Source organism: Neodiprion virginianus, chromosome 5, assembly GCF_021901495.1.
Source record: "Neodiprion virginianus isolate iyNeoVirg1 chromosome 5, iyNeoVirg1.1, whole genome shotgun sequence".
In the NCBI taxonomy this organism is placed as follows: Eukaryota; Metazoa; Arthropoda; class Insecta; order Hymenoptera; family Diprionidae; genus Neodiprion; species Neodiprion virginianus.
The window spans coordinates 34,388,400-34,405,863 of NC_060881.1; the positions used below are offsets into that span (position 1 = coordinate 34,388,400).

At 37.8% G+C, this 17,464-nt stretch overlaps 3 protein-coding genes and 1 long non-coding RNA gene across 10 annotated transcripts in view; 1 reads left to right on the forward strand and 3 right to left on the reverse strand.

Moving 5' to 3' along the window:
• LOC124306380 (nuclear factor 1 C-type) overlaps nt 1–5,707 on the reverse strand; it is a 48,436-nt gene extending 42,729 nt beyond the window's left edge. For 2 of the 6 annotated variants that reach the window (XM_046767027.1, XM_046767026.1), the window contains exon 1: nt 4,657–5,704. In XM_046767027.1, coding sequence (XP_046622983.1) covers nt 4,657–4,737 — 81 coding nt within the window. In that variant the 5' untranslated portion in view covers nt 4,738–5,704. Of the gene's footprint in view, nt 1–4,656 lie in introns of all 6 variants that reach the window. The other 4 variants (XM_046767030.1, XM_046767033.1, XM_046767028.1 and 1 more) reach the window with 4 other exon arrangements.
• On the reverse strand, nt 122–1,746 carry LOC124306401 (uncharacterized). Its single transcript, XR_006908600.1, has 2 exons — nt 1,480–1,746; nt 122–204 (listed from the first exon to the last, which is right to left on the reverse strand). It is a non-coding gene; the product is annotated as an uncharacterized LOC124306401 (long non-coding RNA).
• Nucleotides 5,708–6,595: 888 nt separating the features above from the next.
• LOC124306507 (actin-related protein 2/3 complex subunit 4) lies at nt 6,596–8,365 on the reverse strand. Its single transcript, XM_046767333.1, has 4 exons — nt 8,077–8,365; nt 7,284–7,610; nt 7,031–7,201; nt 6,596–6,940 (listed from the first exon to the last, which is right to left on the reverse strand). Exons 1-4 carry the CDS (start codon nt 8,077–8,079, stop codon nt 6,935–6,937), a joined length of 507 nt encoding a protein of 168 aa, XP_046623289.1. The 5' UTR covers nt 8,080–8,365; the 3' UTR covers nt 6,596–6,934.
• Nucleotides 8,366–8,600: 235 nt separating this feature from the next.
• On the forward strand, nt 8,601–17,428 carry LOC124306505 (CTTNBP2 N-terminal-like protein). Of its 2 annotated transcripts, XM_046767326.1 has the most exons (8): nt 8,602–9,457; nt 10,420–10,521; nt 10,622–10,846; nt 10,971–11,595; nt 11,689–11,784; nt 11,921–12,036; nt 13,744–14,148; nt 14,350–17,428. In XM_046767326.1, exons 1-8 carry the CDS (start codon nt 9,269–9,271, stop codon nt 14,362–14,364), a joined length of 1,773 nt encoding a protein of 590 aa, XP_046623282.1. In that variant the 5' UTR covers nt 8,602–9,268; the 3' UTR covers nt 14,365–17,428. The 2 variants fall into 2 exon arrangements, with proteins under 2 accessions (XP_046623281.1, XP_046623282.1); XM_046767325.1 differs by having other exon boundaries at nt 8,601–9,457; nt 13,744–17,428.
• Nucleotides 17,429–17,464: the final 36 nt, after the last annotated feature.

Here is a 17,464-nt window from a genome sequence, read left to right on the forward strand (position 1 = left end):
CTTTGTTCACGTGCCACACTGCGAGTTGTAAGTATTGGTGTATACAAATTCTCTGTTTTATGCAATGTGGTTGGTAAGTAAGTTTTAGGCGTGTATTCGTTTTTTTCTTCTCGTTTTTTACTCAATCGCGGCGCGGTTTTCTTCTAGTGTTTCAATTTCTTTCTGATGAATTTATCCACATTTACAGTGCTGGGAGCTTCAATTCTATATTTATATTCGCATTACACACGGTTAGGTGATATCGTGTGTATAGGTATATAACTTGGGCGCGCGCGCAATATGTATATATACGTGTAACTATATATCTATTATGTTTTTAACGCGAGGGACAGATTTTATTTTTAAACATTATGTTGGAGCAAGACGAGAATAAGAGAAGGCAAAATAAAAAATAAAAAACAAAGAAACCAAAAAAGAAAGAAAGAAAAATTACAAAAAATACAGTATGTACTGTAGAAATGACCGACCGCAAAATTTTTATTTTATACTTTGATCTGAACGATTGTAATTGTCCAACTGCATAAACGTTGTAAAGAGCCTAATTTTGTTTGTAGATTTGCTTTTCTCGAAATTGTGAAAACCTGCAGACAATACGATATTAAATGCTATATCTACATGCTCGACGAATAGAGTTACAACTGACTAAAATTAGTAACAGGTAGTACTACCACTGCAGTCAGTCCATTTATACTTTTCATTAGGTAGGTATCTTTTTCCGTTCATATGTATTTAAATAAATGTATATTCGCGAGTTGATCCAAGGCATGTGTGGCGCGGTACTCGTTAAAAAAAACAATCGATCAACGATTAAACCTGCTTTGAATTTTTCTCCTTGAGAAGTGATGAAAAAAACAAAGAAAATCTATAGTGATTTATCACACAGCCGTTTTAACCTACTCCGCATCATTCCCAGCGCTACGATTCGCACTACGATTTTATAATTCGTTTATTGTAATTGTGCGTATAAGAAGAAAGAGGACACAAAGGTATTGATGACTATTACGTATATATACATATATAGGAGTTTGAAATTAGTGACCACTGTGGTTATATATTAAAATTGATTCGTCGAAATTGGTCGTAGTAAAATATCTTTTCATTGATTATTTAAAAGGTTGCGACGTTTCCATCGGCTACGGTCAATCATCATCAGGTAATAATTAATGACGATCCTATGAACTTGACGTGTTATTGTCTCGCCATGTCAGGAAGAAGTCCTTGACAGGGTTGAGTTGTCTTCTTCCTGACATGGTGAGACAATAACATGTTAAGCTCATAGGATCGTCAGTAATTATTGCCTGATGATGATTGACCGTAGCCGATGGAAACGTCGCAACCTTTTCAATAATCAATGAAAAGATATTTTACCATGACCAATATCGACGAATCAATTTTAATGCATATATATATATATATATATATATATATATGCATATAATATATGTATATACACATATATATGTATAGGTATATAAACACCGTTTCTTCTAGATCGGCAAATTATTGTTTCTTAGATCCCTCTTCTCTTGGCACACGCGGCAAACTTGAGACGCTCTCTTTATCTTTCCCTCTTTTGTCTCTTTATATTTAAGGACTAACTTGCGTGCGGTTTTCCGCGCGTATCCCTCTCTCGTCAGAGAGGGAGAGAGAGGTCCGTCTCACTCTCTCGCGATCTTAGCGACTCTCGGGGCGTTAGCGCGCAAAGAGAATCGACGACGACAGAGTCGCGGCGGCACTGAGCAATGACGATCTGGTGAGAACCAGCAGACCTGCTCTCGCTCGCTTCTCCTCGGCTCCACGTACATACAGGTATGGCACCCCAAACCGTCTATTATTAGCCGTTGTCCTAGCCTGCTAGATTGCTGCCCTCGACGACCAAAACGTCACCCGCCGCCACACGCGGCTCACTTCGCCGCGGCAGCCTCGCGAAGCGGTATATTTGAAGAGCCTCTGTGCCGGCTGCGTCTTCATTCAGTCAAGTCAACCCTGTAACGGGCTTCGTTGCGATGGTCATTCCCCTGCCGGTAGACGCAGAAGCGCGAAACTTCCCACGGGAGGTTCAAGTTCTCAAGTTTTCGCATTTCCTGAAGAAGAATTTCCCCAGCGAATCAAGTAATTCAATTCCCCAAACTCGGTACATATAAGCCATGTTTGGTATTCCTCTGTCAATCTTATACTTTTTAACCCATTCAGTCACAGTGGGATGCTCAGCGTCCCACCTCGAAAATTTCCATGTCCTGGTCTTTTCACAGTTTATTTACAACTTAAAATGATTTTCGTTAATTCGTATTACCTCACAAAAAAAAAAAACCCGAGTAACAAGTTTTGGTCAGAATCATCGAATTTTCATACTTCCGTCGATTTTACATCCGCCATATTGGATCCGCCTTTTTGGATTTAGAAATTATCAAACTTCGACTTCAGATTTCTGATCCGCGACCCCAGAAATCTCGGAGTAACAAAATTCCAGCCAAAGTATTGAGTTGAAAAATATACAACTGAAAGGGTTAAACGCGATTAATTTCGGAATCTTAACACCGCGCGGATGTTTGGAGAATACATTGGTATTTCAGAATCAGGAAATCACGTCGAACAAAAGCGAGTATACTCAAACGATTGCGAAATATTCTTGTAGTGCTTGGCTTCCATTTTCTATTCATCTTTCTATATCAAGCAAGGATTAAACTATCTTTTCAGCAACTTCACGTAGGTGTTATTTAAGTAATTTTTCTAAAACGTAATAACTGACGTATCTTGCAAGCGGAGAAAAATTTCGTTAGTGGAGAGATTTCTGATCATTATAAAATTGCACACTTGTAAATGAAATTGTAAATTCATATCCGGTCTAATTCATGTAATGGGAATGTGGAAATTTTAACAATTCTAAACGACGTCGATGTGCAGTGAGCGTGGTAGCCACGTTCTTGTACAAACTCCATGCAGTGGAATCGCGTTGTAGGCGACCACTAGGCTGCTGCAACCAATCGATAGCCAAACTTCTCTGTCTGGCGAGACTGTGGACAAACGACTACGACGATACGGATTCGCACTGCATACTCGCGTTATGAAACGCGGTACACGTGCTACTTCCGTCTATGCGGAATAATTTATTATAACGCTCTGTTCAAAAGTCCCCGTTACTCTGATCCCACTTTTTTTACGTCGACTTGCAGTTTGAAAACGCTTGCTTCCCCTCGGAAAGTTAGTTTCCCAATTCTGGAAAAGAGGTTGAGGAATGACCTCGTGTTTGTTGAGATATCTTCAAGTTGAGCAAACGGCGCGTATGGTTCCGATTGATATAAACAAGTTTGGCATCGTTAACGATGTCTGATTGAGGAATTTTCCTCGAGGCTAAAGCTGTACAAGCTTTTCAAAAACTATTGAGTCAAACTGTAGAATACTCGTATACATAACCGTTGGTCAAGAGTTGAAGGATATTTCATCCCCGATACCCGTCCCGCAGAATACCAGAGTTGGGAAAGCTCCCGTGTTTGTCTAGACTCCACACCAGACGGTAGGATAATATGATTTCAGTTTGAGTCAAATCTGCGTAATTGCTGTATGGCGTCTGGATTGTGAAATGGCAAGTGGTGAGGAACAAAAAAAAAAGACGAAGCGAAAAATATCTGTCTACAGTTAGTGAAACTTTTTTATCACCGATCTCTGACCATTGCGGAAAAAAGTGGTTTGACAAACGGCTGCACCACCGGGACTAGCTAAGACCTCTACCAAAGAACGTAATCAGATAGCGAGTAGACATCTTCGTCTGGCAAGGTTTACTGAACACCGATAGATTAAGATCTGCGAGACAGAAGGGAAAATAATAGTAGGAGAGATAGCTGAGTACTATACCGTTGGAGGATGACGGGTATTAAATCTCTTCGCGCGTTTGTAACGTAATTTCTGAAGTCTCAAGTTGCTCTGCACATGCAACTAATATTCGAATAGTATACCGATGCTTCTCAATGTTTTCGTTTCCAACAGTTTTCGACATTCTTACGCGAAGGATGTATAATTGTTTCGTCTGAAAAACATTGGGTCCTGTACCGGAGATGATCAGATACTGTATCATCCACTACGGAAAATTTCAAAATATTTCCGAAGCGTTGGTGCGTCCTTCGATGAGCCACTGATTATGAGCTGATTTCAAATAATGTGTAGGAATCAGTGTGTCGTAATTGGTGTACTTATCGATTCGAATCATTGTCTCATTCAAGTTTTAGTGCACCGAGTATAGCTTCAAAATATCATCCAAGTGCGCCCGATTCGGGCCGGATTTTTGCATTCGGAAGACGTCTCAGCCACAACTCTGATTCACAGTTAATTTTTGATTCAATTTTAAGCAAAGAGTCAACCCTTAGTACACCACTACCGTATTATGCATATACTTCTAGTACACGTTCGCCTTCATTCAGTCATTTTATAAATTATATGTATACTAAGTTGACAAAACATGATTGATATCTAGCCAACGAATGAGAATGACTACTTTTGGGCTGTGCAAATAATTATTATAAACAAAAAATAACAAGAGGCAGTGTGTTTGCGGTATGGTCAACAATGTTAGCACGTTTATAAGCATGTCGAAACAGTTCAAAGAAACGGATGCAGTTGTATTTCGTTAGAGACAAATCTATTATTGATATCTATAAGCACCTGTCCTACGGAAGGAGCCTGAAGATATGTCGACACATCCGGTTCCACCATACAGCTCCTTAGAGTATCCGGGATGAACATGAGGAGATGTGTAGACGATGTCAATCCGGATTGTTGATGTTGCGTTTCGGGGTAATAGTTTTGACGATAATTACAATGATGTTGATTATTTGGTAAAATTGTTGGCGGTAATGAGTTATTATCACTGAAGATGTTTCTGTTATTACCGCCACAACGGTTATCTAGGCACTCGTAAATATTGGCGGTTGGTTAAAAAACCGTATTAAAATGTACTAAGGAAGAAAATAGTAAAAAAATATCCTACTACTAATATTATTATTTCCCGCCGCACAGAACTCGAAGATAGAGCGTCAACCTCTCCGGGGATATCAACGAGAACAAACACCACCAACACCACAATTAACCGTCGTTTCGTAATAAGTACAAATAATTTGCTGGCTCTTCGCTGATCTGCTCTTCGGCGGTTTGAGGAAAATATCTCGTGCAGGCAATCCCTGCAGATCGACTTAGAAAGGTAAAACCTCTCGATAATATTCTGCTCTATCTTCCCTGCACTGTCGTCGGTCAGTCTGGGATTCTTCTTGCTCCTGCTCCTTTTGTTCTCGTTTTTGATATTCGGCGTCGCACTGGTCACGCTGCCGCTCTCGTACTTATTATCGTTACTACTATTATTGTTGTTGTTGTTATTATTATTATCTTCGTTGTTACGGTGGTGGTGCTGGTAATTGTTGGGTGGTGCAACACCGCACCCACGCACAAGCATCCTACCCAAACACACACCACACTCGGGGAGAATGTATAAGAGATGTTCAAAATGAGTGTATAAATAATAAATAAACAAATAAATAAACTCAACTATCAGACCGACCCGCAGCCGATGCTTACGAGGCGTCGTACACCCTCGTTACCGTGCGGAAGACGCAGTCCCAAACTAGTGGAACACCACCAGCTACGAGATGAGAATATAGTCAAGCCTTGCCGCTTACCGCTTGCGTCGGCGTGCGTTTGCAGGGGGTCGAGGGGCACGACGTTTGAAAAGCGCAAGCTCTGAACACCCGAAGAGTCGCGACTCGCGCCGCGCCGCAACGCCGAGCTTCGCTCTCCTCTCTCTCTCCCTTCCGCCCTCTCGCGCATTGCTCTGCTTGTCTTTCAGCCCAGAAGGGGGGGGGGACTCCCCGTTATTACCGAGCAAACGGGGTTAGATGCGCGCGAATCGCGCCTCTCTCGGTTTTTTTTTCTGTCTTTCACTCGCGCCTCCTCTCTTTTATTTACCCACCGAGGATAATTCTTCTTCTCTTTCCCGCTGAAAATCGACTGAAATTTTTTTCTTTCTTAGTATCTAACCGAGAGTTGAGGTATTGTAATCGTTTTGAATTCATGTTAATACTTTTTTTTCGTGACGATCGAAATCTCGAATGCTTATTGTATTTGTAATTCGATGGGTAAGCAGAGTGACGTCCGATAATTTGGTAGAATAGCCGTTCGAGGTGAAAAAAGTTCACGAACATTCCGTAAATTTCGTCTTTTTTCGGCAATTCACCAACATTATAAATAATTTAAAGGGATTATAAAAAAAATAGGTCGCCACGGATATAAAAGATTCTGTACTCATCGAAAAAAACTCAACTGCAGTCGATAAAAGCCACCGCGCGCTATTTTCAAACGGAAATTACTGTTACACGTCGTACTATATTAGAACTTCACTCATAATTTTCCATATTCTTGAAAAAAATTAGCACTCCCGTAAAACATTCGTACCTGCCATTTTACGAATGGTCTTTTTCGAAGAAAATTATTTTCAAACGAATTCACACATTGTCCACGAGCTATTCGTCAAAAAACTCTGTACCTTATACGCACATAGTCATTTTCACCCAAACAGGTAAGAAGGAATTGAAAGACACTCGACAGATCGTAGTTAATCATTACTGTTATTATTATTATTATTATTATTACTAGCACTATTATAATTATTATTCATCGATTGTTACAGTATTATATATTTTTTTTTCTAAAAGAATACGCACTGATAAGTGACGTAAGGCCGGAATGGCAGCAGGTAAAAAAAATTCGATTGACATCACGTCACCACATGGATGACTCATTGGTGGAACGGCTTTTAAATACAAATTACCGATTAACCAGGGGTCACAGGGTTTTTTTTTTATCAACATTTGAGCGATTCAATATAGCTTACAAGTCCTATAGTGACATCCCGATTTTCCTTCGGCTATGATCTTGTAGCTTTGTGAACAGGCTAAAACTAAAAACGGATAATAAATGAAAGTTTACTTTATTTAAGAGTATTATTCCAAAGAATAAACACAACTGACAATGAATGCTGAATACTAACCCTTTTTAAAAATTCCTCTGCACAGATTCGAGCTCTCGCGTTCACAGATAGTTTCATTTCGCTGATTTCCTTGTCTATTTCTTCCATGAAATGAATAACAAAGTCAACGAGCTTGTGCTTGAACATTTGTTCAGTGTGGAAGTTTGTGATTAGAAAACTGATATCGTACCCCTGGAAGTGAGAATGTGACAACAATTGTGGTCCAGTTGCTGGAGTATTGGAAAGGAGGTCTTGGTCAAAGTAAGCAACTTACATCTATTGGTTTCCTCCTAAGTATAACAAAATTCTCAGCGCGCATCATCATAAACCTCATAAATTTGTGGCATAATATCTTTTCAATCTCATCAGCCTGTTTGACAGATATGCTAACTCTGACACTATTGATGCTGGATTCAATCAGCACCCTTTCTTTGTCGTTTCTGCTTATCATCACTGGGGTCAGGAGAAGCTCTTTACTCGACATCACCTCCACCTCTGGCTTATTGTGACGCTCTACATCCTGGGAGGAAAAGTTTTCCAAACACATCGCTGCTGTTAGTGTACGTCGCACTGCTGTTAGATAAGGCTTCAATGTTGCCGACTGTAAAAATGCATCATTAATAAAGATATTTGAACATGTATATCACTCTGCGGCTAAACTAATAAATGTTTGGAGGGGAAAAACAGGAAGTCTAATCGAGAACCCGGAACTATCGGTATCAAAAATTTTATATCGGTATAAGGATAAATTAGATATCAAATTCAAATGATCAATTTCTGTGTTGGTTTTATTAAATATCATTCACAAAAAACATTATTCAACATTCCGATATTGAATGGATTTTCATACAAAGTAGGTGTAGGTCTAAACAATTTTGGTTTAGGGATTCCAGAATTAAACAGGAGTACTGTATTGTCGTTATTTTAATATAAATGTGAAAGCGTTCGTTCCAGCTTATTTGTTATCAAGCCGAGATCACATCCGTTGTAGAAGATAAGGGAAAGAGGTGGAAAGCAAAGATAACCATAACCTAAACTTTGAGGCAAGACAAACATGAACTACTTACCATTGTTTATCTGTATATTATCCTTATCTGAGCCCGTTTATTTCTGGTCTGTTTTCAATTTTCGGTCAAGCTTTCTGTAGTCAACTTCTCACTTTCACGTCCTACAATCCCGCTACTAATAATTCACTCAACCCAAAGCAAATGACACATTCCCAAACTTGAAGGGTTGGGTTGAGAGGATTAAGAGGATAGGTTCTTGACGTTCTTGACCATTGGCTGTGACAGATTTGAGACACGTCTCTGCGTCACCATCTATTGGCGGCTGTAGTACTAAACAATTCGACTGCTCCGCCAAACTTGGGTTGAATATAAAAAATGGGTGCGTCCCAAATTCGGTGGGCCCGGGGATAACTTGACGTTTCTGCATTACCGACGATCGTGTAAAATTCCGATGCACACGAGTCAATAACGACAGAAAACTGCAATTTTCCCCGTGTGCTTCGCCAGCAAACCCGTCCTACATAAGTAGGTAGGCGTTCTATGCATATAAAAATTCAACGGTTGAAAGGACTTGAAATACGTTGTTTCACATGTTTCACATCAAGTGCTGATACGGGGAATCGATGAGTCGTTTTCCACCGCCGGAAGCGATAGGTTGATTCCATGAAGATTCACGGTGGTAGCTCGATAATCGCAAATATCGTTTGCTTTGTGGTTGTCCGTTGATTTGTCACCGAAGGTAGAGATTCTTGATTCTCCCCTCGGTTATTATATTGTACTCACCAACTCCGTGGTCCCGGGATCGGAGGAGATTGATTTGTACCTCGAAAACGGCCCGGTCGTCGAGTAAGAGAGTATCGGACGGGTGTTAAAACGTGACCCCGAGTTTATCGCGCGGAGCCGGGATGATATGCTCGGAGTATTTGCCCGTTGGCTCGGGGCTGCGTTGCCCTCGGATTAGAGGACGTCTGCTCGATTTCTTCTAAATTAAAACCAACTACCGACTACCATTTGACACGCATCCCGCCCGCCGTAGCCGGCAAATAACGCGAGATTGTCTTTTGTCTTTAACTGGTGTAGAAAGGAACGGCAGGCAGCCGTTTTTCGCCGCTTTTTAAACTGCCGAAACAACTGCCGTCAGAGGCATTCTGCTGATCTATCACAGTCAGACGTTAAAAAAGAATTAAAATAAAAACATCGCGTTAACCTCATACCACCGCACCACGCGTTTATTTGACAACGAAAACCCAAGATGGCATCGCAAAGTCAAAATTCTGTCAACGTAAATCCGCCCGCTAACGGACAATCCGCATCACCCGATATATCCGCTCCAAAATCGTCTCAACCCACCCAGGAAACAATGCAGCAACAGCAACAACAGCATCAGCAGCAGACAAATAATTTTGAACCAATTGACAAGAGTTCATCGAACACCCTTAAGGTATACCCTCTGTTAATTTATTACAAGCAGAAGAAACTTATCGTTGGCTGAGTTAATCTGTAATTTTGTATTTTCATCTTGGATATGACATAACTGTGCGGGTTTTGCGCAGGAAGTACAATGACCGAGATTGTGCAGCTTCAGGAATTCTCTGGTTAATCTTTTTTAGGAATTCTTCTTGGTTCGCTTACCAGATTGGTAATCCCAGTTAGATAACGCAGTGCAGCTTGTTCTTCGTTGTAAAATTTATAACAACCATTGTATTCTTCGGCTTCTTTCTTTTTAATCTAAGACTTGGGTCTTGTCTGTTTTTATAAACTAAATTTTTCATTTTCCCAATCAATTGTCTGTTCCCAATAGTTCTTTATCACACCATATATCTGGTGATAAAAAACATTCCTTAACACGAATCATCCATGTCAGATTAAATGTAATTATTAACTAACTGAACAAATTAATTCCTTATTAATAATAGATATTTGGCAAAAATTTTAATATCTTGTACACGTCGAATTTCTTAGAAATTGTTATCCAAATTGATGATCAGTTGTGATTGTTTCTACTTTGCAATTCGCATTTATCTAAAACATTTGAATATATTTCATGCGCAGTTTACTCAATCTTTCATACTTTATCTGATTTTTATACGAGTGTGAAGATTAGATAAGAGGTATTTTTTTGTTCGTCTCATACTTATTATTCAAATAAATACAGAATCTGAGGGAAAAAAACCAAACGAAGGTTTCACAATTTTTGTTTCAAATATGTAAATTACTTGATCAGTATTGTTATTATTATTATCATCATCATTATCAGAAATCCAAAAAAAAAAAACTACATATTCCATTTATTTGTCCGTAAATTTTCAAATCTTTGTTCGTACTCTATTATTTTCAATCTATAAAACTCGCAGAAAATGCAGCTAAAGTTAACTAAAAAATCACATATATATGTCTTTACAGCGTAACCCTAAGATGAAACTGAAGAAAAAAGATCTGCTAAAACTTCTCGGATACTTGGAAGGAGAATTGCAAGCACGAGACATCGTCATAGCAGCTTTAAAAGTAACTCTATAATATCCTAAACATCAATATAGTGATGATAGATTACTTAGCTCTGAAGAATCTAAAAGAATGAGGAAACATGAAAAATTTTCAATTTCAGTCAGAGAAAATGAAGCATCTGTTGAACTCGCGTTACCTCTGCGGCACAAACGATGCTCAGGCTGCTTTGGCAAGGGATGACGCCGTTTTGGGTGGTGTGATAGTCGCGGATAAGAAGCAAGTTGATCAGCAAGTCGCAAGTCTGGAAGCATTGGTAATGCAGCAAAGACGGACGCAGTGTCGTATGGCAAAAGTTCTCAAGGATGCAGAGATAAGGCATAGAGCGGCAAGTGTAAATTTGATTGAATTTATCAAAATTTAACGTGTTAAAAAAAAAAAAAGGAAGACAAGAACCACCAAAGTAAGCCAGTACTGAGATTCAAACAAGGCAATTTCATTGGATTTTTCAGGTGATCAAGGAGTTGGAAGAAGAGAAGCGAAAACACGAGCACGACACGGCTCAAGGTGACGACATAACGTACGGTCTTGAAAAGGAGAGAACACGACTTAAAAAGGAGCTCGAGCTTGAAAAACAGGAGAAAAAACGAATCGAGCTTGAGCTTAAAAAAGCCAACGATACACTGGAAGAGGAGAAGAATCGGCAAAAGCAAATCGTCTTGCTTCTGTTAGCAGAGAGAAAGAAGATAATAATGAAGTACATAGAGGAACGCAAGAGGTCCGAGGATCTGGCCCAGATTTTGAGCGAGGAAAAGGTGCGGATAGATTCCATGGCCGAGGGGCTGGAAGAGGAAAGCAAAAAGTCTTTGCAGATGGAGGCCGAGCTTGAAAAGCAACTGGCGCAGTTTGACATGGAGAGGCAACAGTACAGGCAAGCAATAATCAAAGAAGAGAAACGGGCCAAAGAGCTCGAGGTAGAAATAGAAAAACTGAAAGCTGAAATGGAGACATGGAAGGACACTCAGAGTCGAACCGGACCTGCTAGGGTAGTCGGTGTGGCCCCACCACCTCCACCCGCGAAACCTGCTAATTTAGCCACAATGCCAACCATGAGGACTGCGACTGCCCCGCAAACGCGTAAGTATAAACGTCGTGTTTGCGAAAAAGCAATTTTGCACACCATTATGGTTCAATACTTAATTTTTATTCTCATACCTTTTTTCTGCCAAGTGAAAGGCACGGTTCTGGGAACAGGAACACCTATGGTGAGCAGTAAAGTCGTTCAGCCAACAGCTACCGTATCTAGCGTTCCAGTAAGCGGACCCAGTAAGTTTCAAACTTTCCAAATCTACGCTTTTCAACTTCGATTTAATCTCTTCCTGGATTGTTAAAAGAAGGAAGTATCGGTCGAGCGTGGAATGGGATTAACAATTTTTACTTTACCATGGTTTACTTGTTGCAGCAACGGGATTTGCTCGATCTGTGACGCCAGGGCAAGCTTTGAGGAACGTCGCTTATACTGCACCACCACCACCATCAACAGGAACTGGTGAGACTTCCATGCCAACGGAGCCACAGGTAATCCAACTACACTTCCCAACACATTCTACTCTCATTTAGTATTAGCGCTAAGCCTATTTACACCTGAAGAAGATGAATGTCTGAAACTATGACAATAATGATCCCGTTCTTAATCAATTAGCCACTGAATACCACAGCTTGTGGTACTGGGTGTTGAAAACAACAAAAAAAAATCTTACCTTTTTGTTAACATGCTCTTCCAATGACTTGCTGTTCGTAAAATAATTAAAACTCGCTATTTCATGTATATAATATAAGTGTCTTGAAGGTACAATTTTTATCCAAGTTTCCTAGATCATTTTTACGGGATTACATTCTTCAAAGCAAATAGGCTCGTAGCTTTTGAAATAGAAAGAAAAAGTATGAAAGAATTATTAAAATTTGATGAACAATAAATTATAGAATTTATAGTTGTTATCAAAGATGAATGAAGAACAGGCACGTTCATTTTCGCAATATCAACTGACTTCGTTAAGAAGAATCGTCGTTGAACTTTTTTTTTTTCTATCAATTTTACATACGAAGTATACTTTTACGTAATTATTATTTTTTGATAATAGCAATAATAATAATAATATGTACATATATACGTGTAATGTATATGTATACATATTGAATAATTGACAATGCGTTAGAGTTTGACTCATGTTAGGTATAAATCTGAATTCTCCTTTAACGCAGCATGCAAAAATAACGCACCTACGTGATTAAAACACATACATAATACTGTTGCCAAACACTACCATACTTAATTCTAGTCATAGCTCGTTAGTGATTACGATACGTTATACATATATTTATTTTTTCCTCTCACATGCTTTTTTGTTTACTTAGTATCTGTGAATACACATTGATCCCAAAAAATTGAATTTAAACAGTATTGTTTCTTTTCTTTCATTTATCGTTATACACATACATATGTAGTATATATATGCTTAAGCTCTTGTTTTAATTGTCGAATTTTCTAATCGATTCCTTTAATTTACGAAGTAGATTATTTCGATTGACTAAAACAGAAAAAGAAAAAATTATAATTGAAGTTATCCAAATCTATACTCGCTACAATGCATTTTTAAGTTAACAAACGAATATTACATATCTATGCACAAAATTTTATTCTTATTGTTTTGCATTGTGTACATAATGAAATACGATTATTATTTGGTATGTACGATTATTATTCCTTTATTAAAAGCTCTATGCAACTCACTACTGAGAACCTTATTTCAATTCTTCTACCTGCTTACCCTCCTTTAAGCACCGTATCTATAATGCGTCTTTGTTAATTATGTTTCCGTAATCCATAATTCAATCCGAATTATTCCTACATACACCTTATTTCTAGTTATAACTATGTATACCGCTTTCTAAACACACGATTAATTGAATGTGGATTCTAAATTATTACAGTGATTTCTCCACATCAGTAAAAAACTGTAAACTCTGACTTTATACACGTCAGTTGAATAACTCGGAATACTAGAAACCCTCCTCCTTCCTCTAGACAGTGATTGTTGTATTGATGTCCTCGCATACTTATTAACAGATCTGTTTGTTGTTATTTTTACCCTTCCTTCATCTTGGATTTCGTTGAATTCCCGGTCGCTTTGGTTTGGTTCTACATTCTAACTTGGCAAATTGAAGATAAAAATATCGGGTTTGTCAAGCGAGAGACTGCTAAGCGTGCGTTAATTGGTTTCTTAGGCACTAGAAAAACGGCCGATCGCCGCGGTGTCGTCGGCAGGTCCGACGAACGCCACAAAGCTCGCAGCGGTTGGACAAAGCGGTGCAAAGCTTCCTTACCACGGGTCAACAGGTTCGCCTCAAATACCCGGATTACCTCTGGCTAAAAAGCCGTCGATATCTCGAGGAGTCCCACCGCCAGTACCACCCAACAAACCTGTCGTGCCGCCAAAGAAAGAAGCAGCATACCTAAGGCGAACAGAAACAGCTCAGCTCCCTCAAGACTCCTCAAAGTTTGCCAAACAAAACACTTCCCATCCAGCTACGTCAGCCGCCTCTGTTCTGTCCCCAAGCACCATCTCCACGTCTTCCACGCAGCCCTCGCATCAAACTGTCACTTCCTCGAGTCATGCAGTAGAAGATGAGGTCGGTATTATTACGAATCCACGTTGACGTGATTTAAGTAAAGTAGAAAAGAAATAGAAAGTTATAAAAATTCAAATCAATACCGTATAGAAGCATTTCTCTCATAATGATACGAAAAGAGTGTAAAATTTTAGATAATTTATCAAAAACGAGTTCATACTTGGTGGACTTACTATTTCTTCTACTTCTATTCAATTTCAGAGCACTCCTCGCTGATATAAGAATCGGGACGAAGATCCGTTATCTCGCTAAGAAGAAAAAACGTGTCTCCAGTCACGCAAATGCATATGTATATACAGTAATATCGTATATATACATATGTATATATATACACATATATACTGTGATACACATGTATATAGATAGTAAATAGTATTTTATAAGAGTTCAATAGAGCGATGCGAGACAATTACGGGGAAAGAGTGTGAGAGATGGTACTCATTTAGGATGTACAAAATTCGTCTCAGGAGTCGCACACATTCGTCAGTTACTTATTTTAATTATTGCCAATAACATTATTATTACAACAATTGCATTAAACAGTTTGTATATTGTTAGATTAGACTAGCTAGTCAAACTAGCTAATGTCCCAAGATTTTCTCCTGAAACTCAAAAACGACGATACTTTTAAATCGTTAGTATTATTTCAGGCGCAATACTTCTTTAGATAAATTAATCCGAGTAAATGCCCGATGATTCTTAGTTCAATTCTCTGTTGTTGGAGTAGACTGTGTTACATGATTAAATTTAACTAAATAAATAAATAATAATAATAATGATAATAGGTGAACTCTCGACGAGGAAAGATAAGAGAATTGTAATATGTACTATACGACGATCAGTATATAAAACCCGATACTCGTAAAGATTTGGAACCAGGATTAGCTACTGTCACTGCCTCGGCGAGATTGACTTTTACAAAACTAAAGATTTCATGCGACATGCAGATGCTACGAGAAAAGTTACTACCTACATGTACTAGGTATACAAATAACTAGTTAATTGAAGGCAGCTTGCTAAGTCAAGGAGTGAAAATATTTTCAAGAATGAATGAATTCTCATAAACTAACCGAGCAATGATTAGTTTATGTCGGACGTAAAACGACTTGTTGCAAAATTCTATGTCACAGATAACGTGGAATGTGTAATTGAATTATATTATCTCTATTGGTTCTGTGAGTCCTTTGTGATATCGGTTTTTGTAACGTCCTATGTAAACGTTTACCTATACTAAACAGATACATACACCTATGTATATACACTATACATATATACATGGATGAATTGCGAGTAGGCGTGTCTCTTTAACAATAAGATGAGGTTTTCTTTACAATGTCTGAACAAAGAATTTCACAGATATTATCGGTACCTTGCGTTTATTCATTATTATCGTATCATATGTTATACCTATACAAGATATATAAATGCGCTTTCTAATTAATTATAACTTAAGGTACTTACCAAGTATGCGTATGAAAAATTACAACTCGCCTCAGAAAATCGATAATGCTGATTTATTTGTTGATCTATTTTCTTCAGGAAAAAAGCAAGTAACTTAAGTCTAATATGATAATGATGATAATAATAATAATAACAACAACAACAACAATAATAATAGTGATAATAATACTAGCTGAAGATGTCAAGTCTCAAACGGAAACTTTTCTACAAGATAAAAAGGAGACATCGATGACCAATTACTTATGTTTCTGATTCAGTGGAGCTGGAATTCCTGCTTCGATTCGTATATTATTTGGCAACAAAAAAAAAAAAAAAAGTTACAACCACCTTTACCGTTATAGAGGCACCTATTCTGATGTTACTGAATTTTGTTTCTCATACGAGTCTTCCAGACATATTTTCCCCAAGATATATTGTTCTGAATTATTGCAATTCGTAAAATCTATCTAATCTGGGTTTCGTTTCATTGTTTGAAGCCGCGAAATAGATTTACTTCATGTTATTCAAAAATATCTTTCCTTCGAGTTTCAGTTTCGAAATTCTCAATAATGATTGATTAAACGTCATACAAATGCTTGCAATTTGTGATTTTCTTAAAATTGTTGTACATAATTTATAGCAAACTGATTAAGAAGTCAACGATTAGCTGATAGACTTTTTTTTGTTTTATAAACTTGTAAATAATACTATAATAATATTTTATAGCGCTATATACAAATAAATATTTGCGCTTATCTTGAGTTATACACATTTAGGTAGTATTTATAATAGATCTGTGATTGTAATATTTTTTTAACTCTACCATATTATTTATATTATTGCCAACTATGCGTGGCGCGGTATATTGAAAAATTGTGGTTTTTGGATCAGTTTGCTTACGGATTTCAATTAGTAGATAAACCCTAGCCATAGTTTATACTTGACTTGCGAATACCGTATAATCAGTATGAGTATACATAAAAATTGTAGTTTGTATACGTTGTGTACATACATACCCAGAGTATTGTGATTCCCTGAAGTAAGATACTCGTGTGTGGTTCAACAATAACGTCACCTGCAAAGAGCATCGTGTAGAAAAATGTATTTACCTAAATATGTATGTGTGTAGTTCATTTTCCAGTGTCATGCGATTACAGTAAAGAAAATTAAAATCAAGAAAGGTTGTCATGCGAGAGAATATGAATGTAAATATATAAAGAAAAATATATAAACGTAGTTGTATTGATCGATGTAGCAACAAGTAATATGATAATGACGATAATACGTGAAAGAAGAAACAAAAAAGGATGTAATTTGCAATTACCATCAACAACATCGATCACAATGACTTTACTTTAGACATACACAAAGTTTACCACAAAATTTTCATATAATTTACTTTACATAATTTCCTTAAAACGTACGACTGACTGCTTCACAATCATGCTATGGTTAACACAATACCCCGAAATGTTAATTTTTCAATAATACTATTGTTATCATCTTGATAAGACTTTCATAAAAAAAAAGAAAAAAAAAAAAGGAATACTTATAAATATAATATACATTGTACAGCAGCCATGCTTATTGCATAGCGTCAAACTGTTTGAGCACTTCGAAAATCCTAAGTTTCAACCTGTACAATATTTTTAATACAACAAAAATGATGATACGCTGTTAATATAATATGTAAGCTACATATTTATTTATACGTCGGCTATCCGTTTAACCGCGTGTATAAATATCCCTGCGTACTCGAAATGAAAATGATCATAACTTATTCTCTTTTAGCAACAAAATTGTACCTAACGTAAAATGTAAAATAAAAGATCTGTGTGTAGGTATGATGCTCGTAATTACGCCCATATCGTCACCC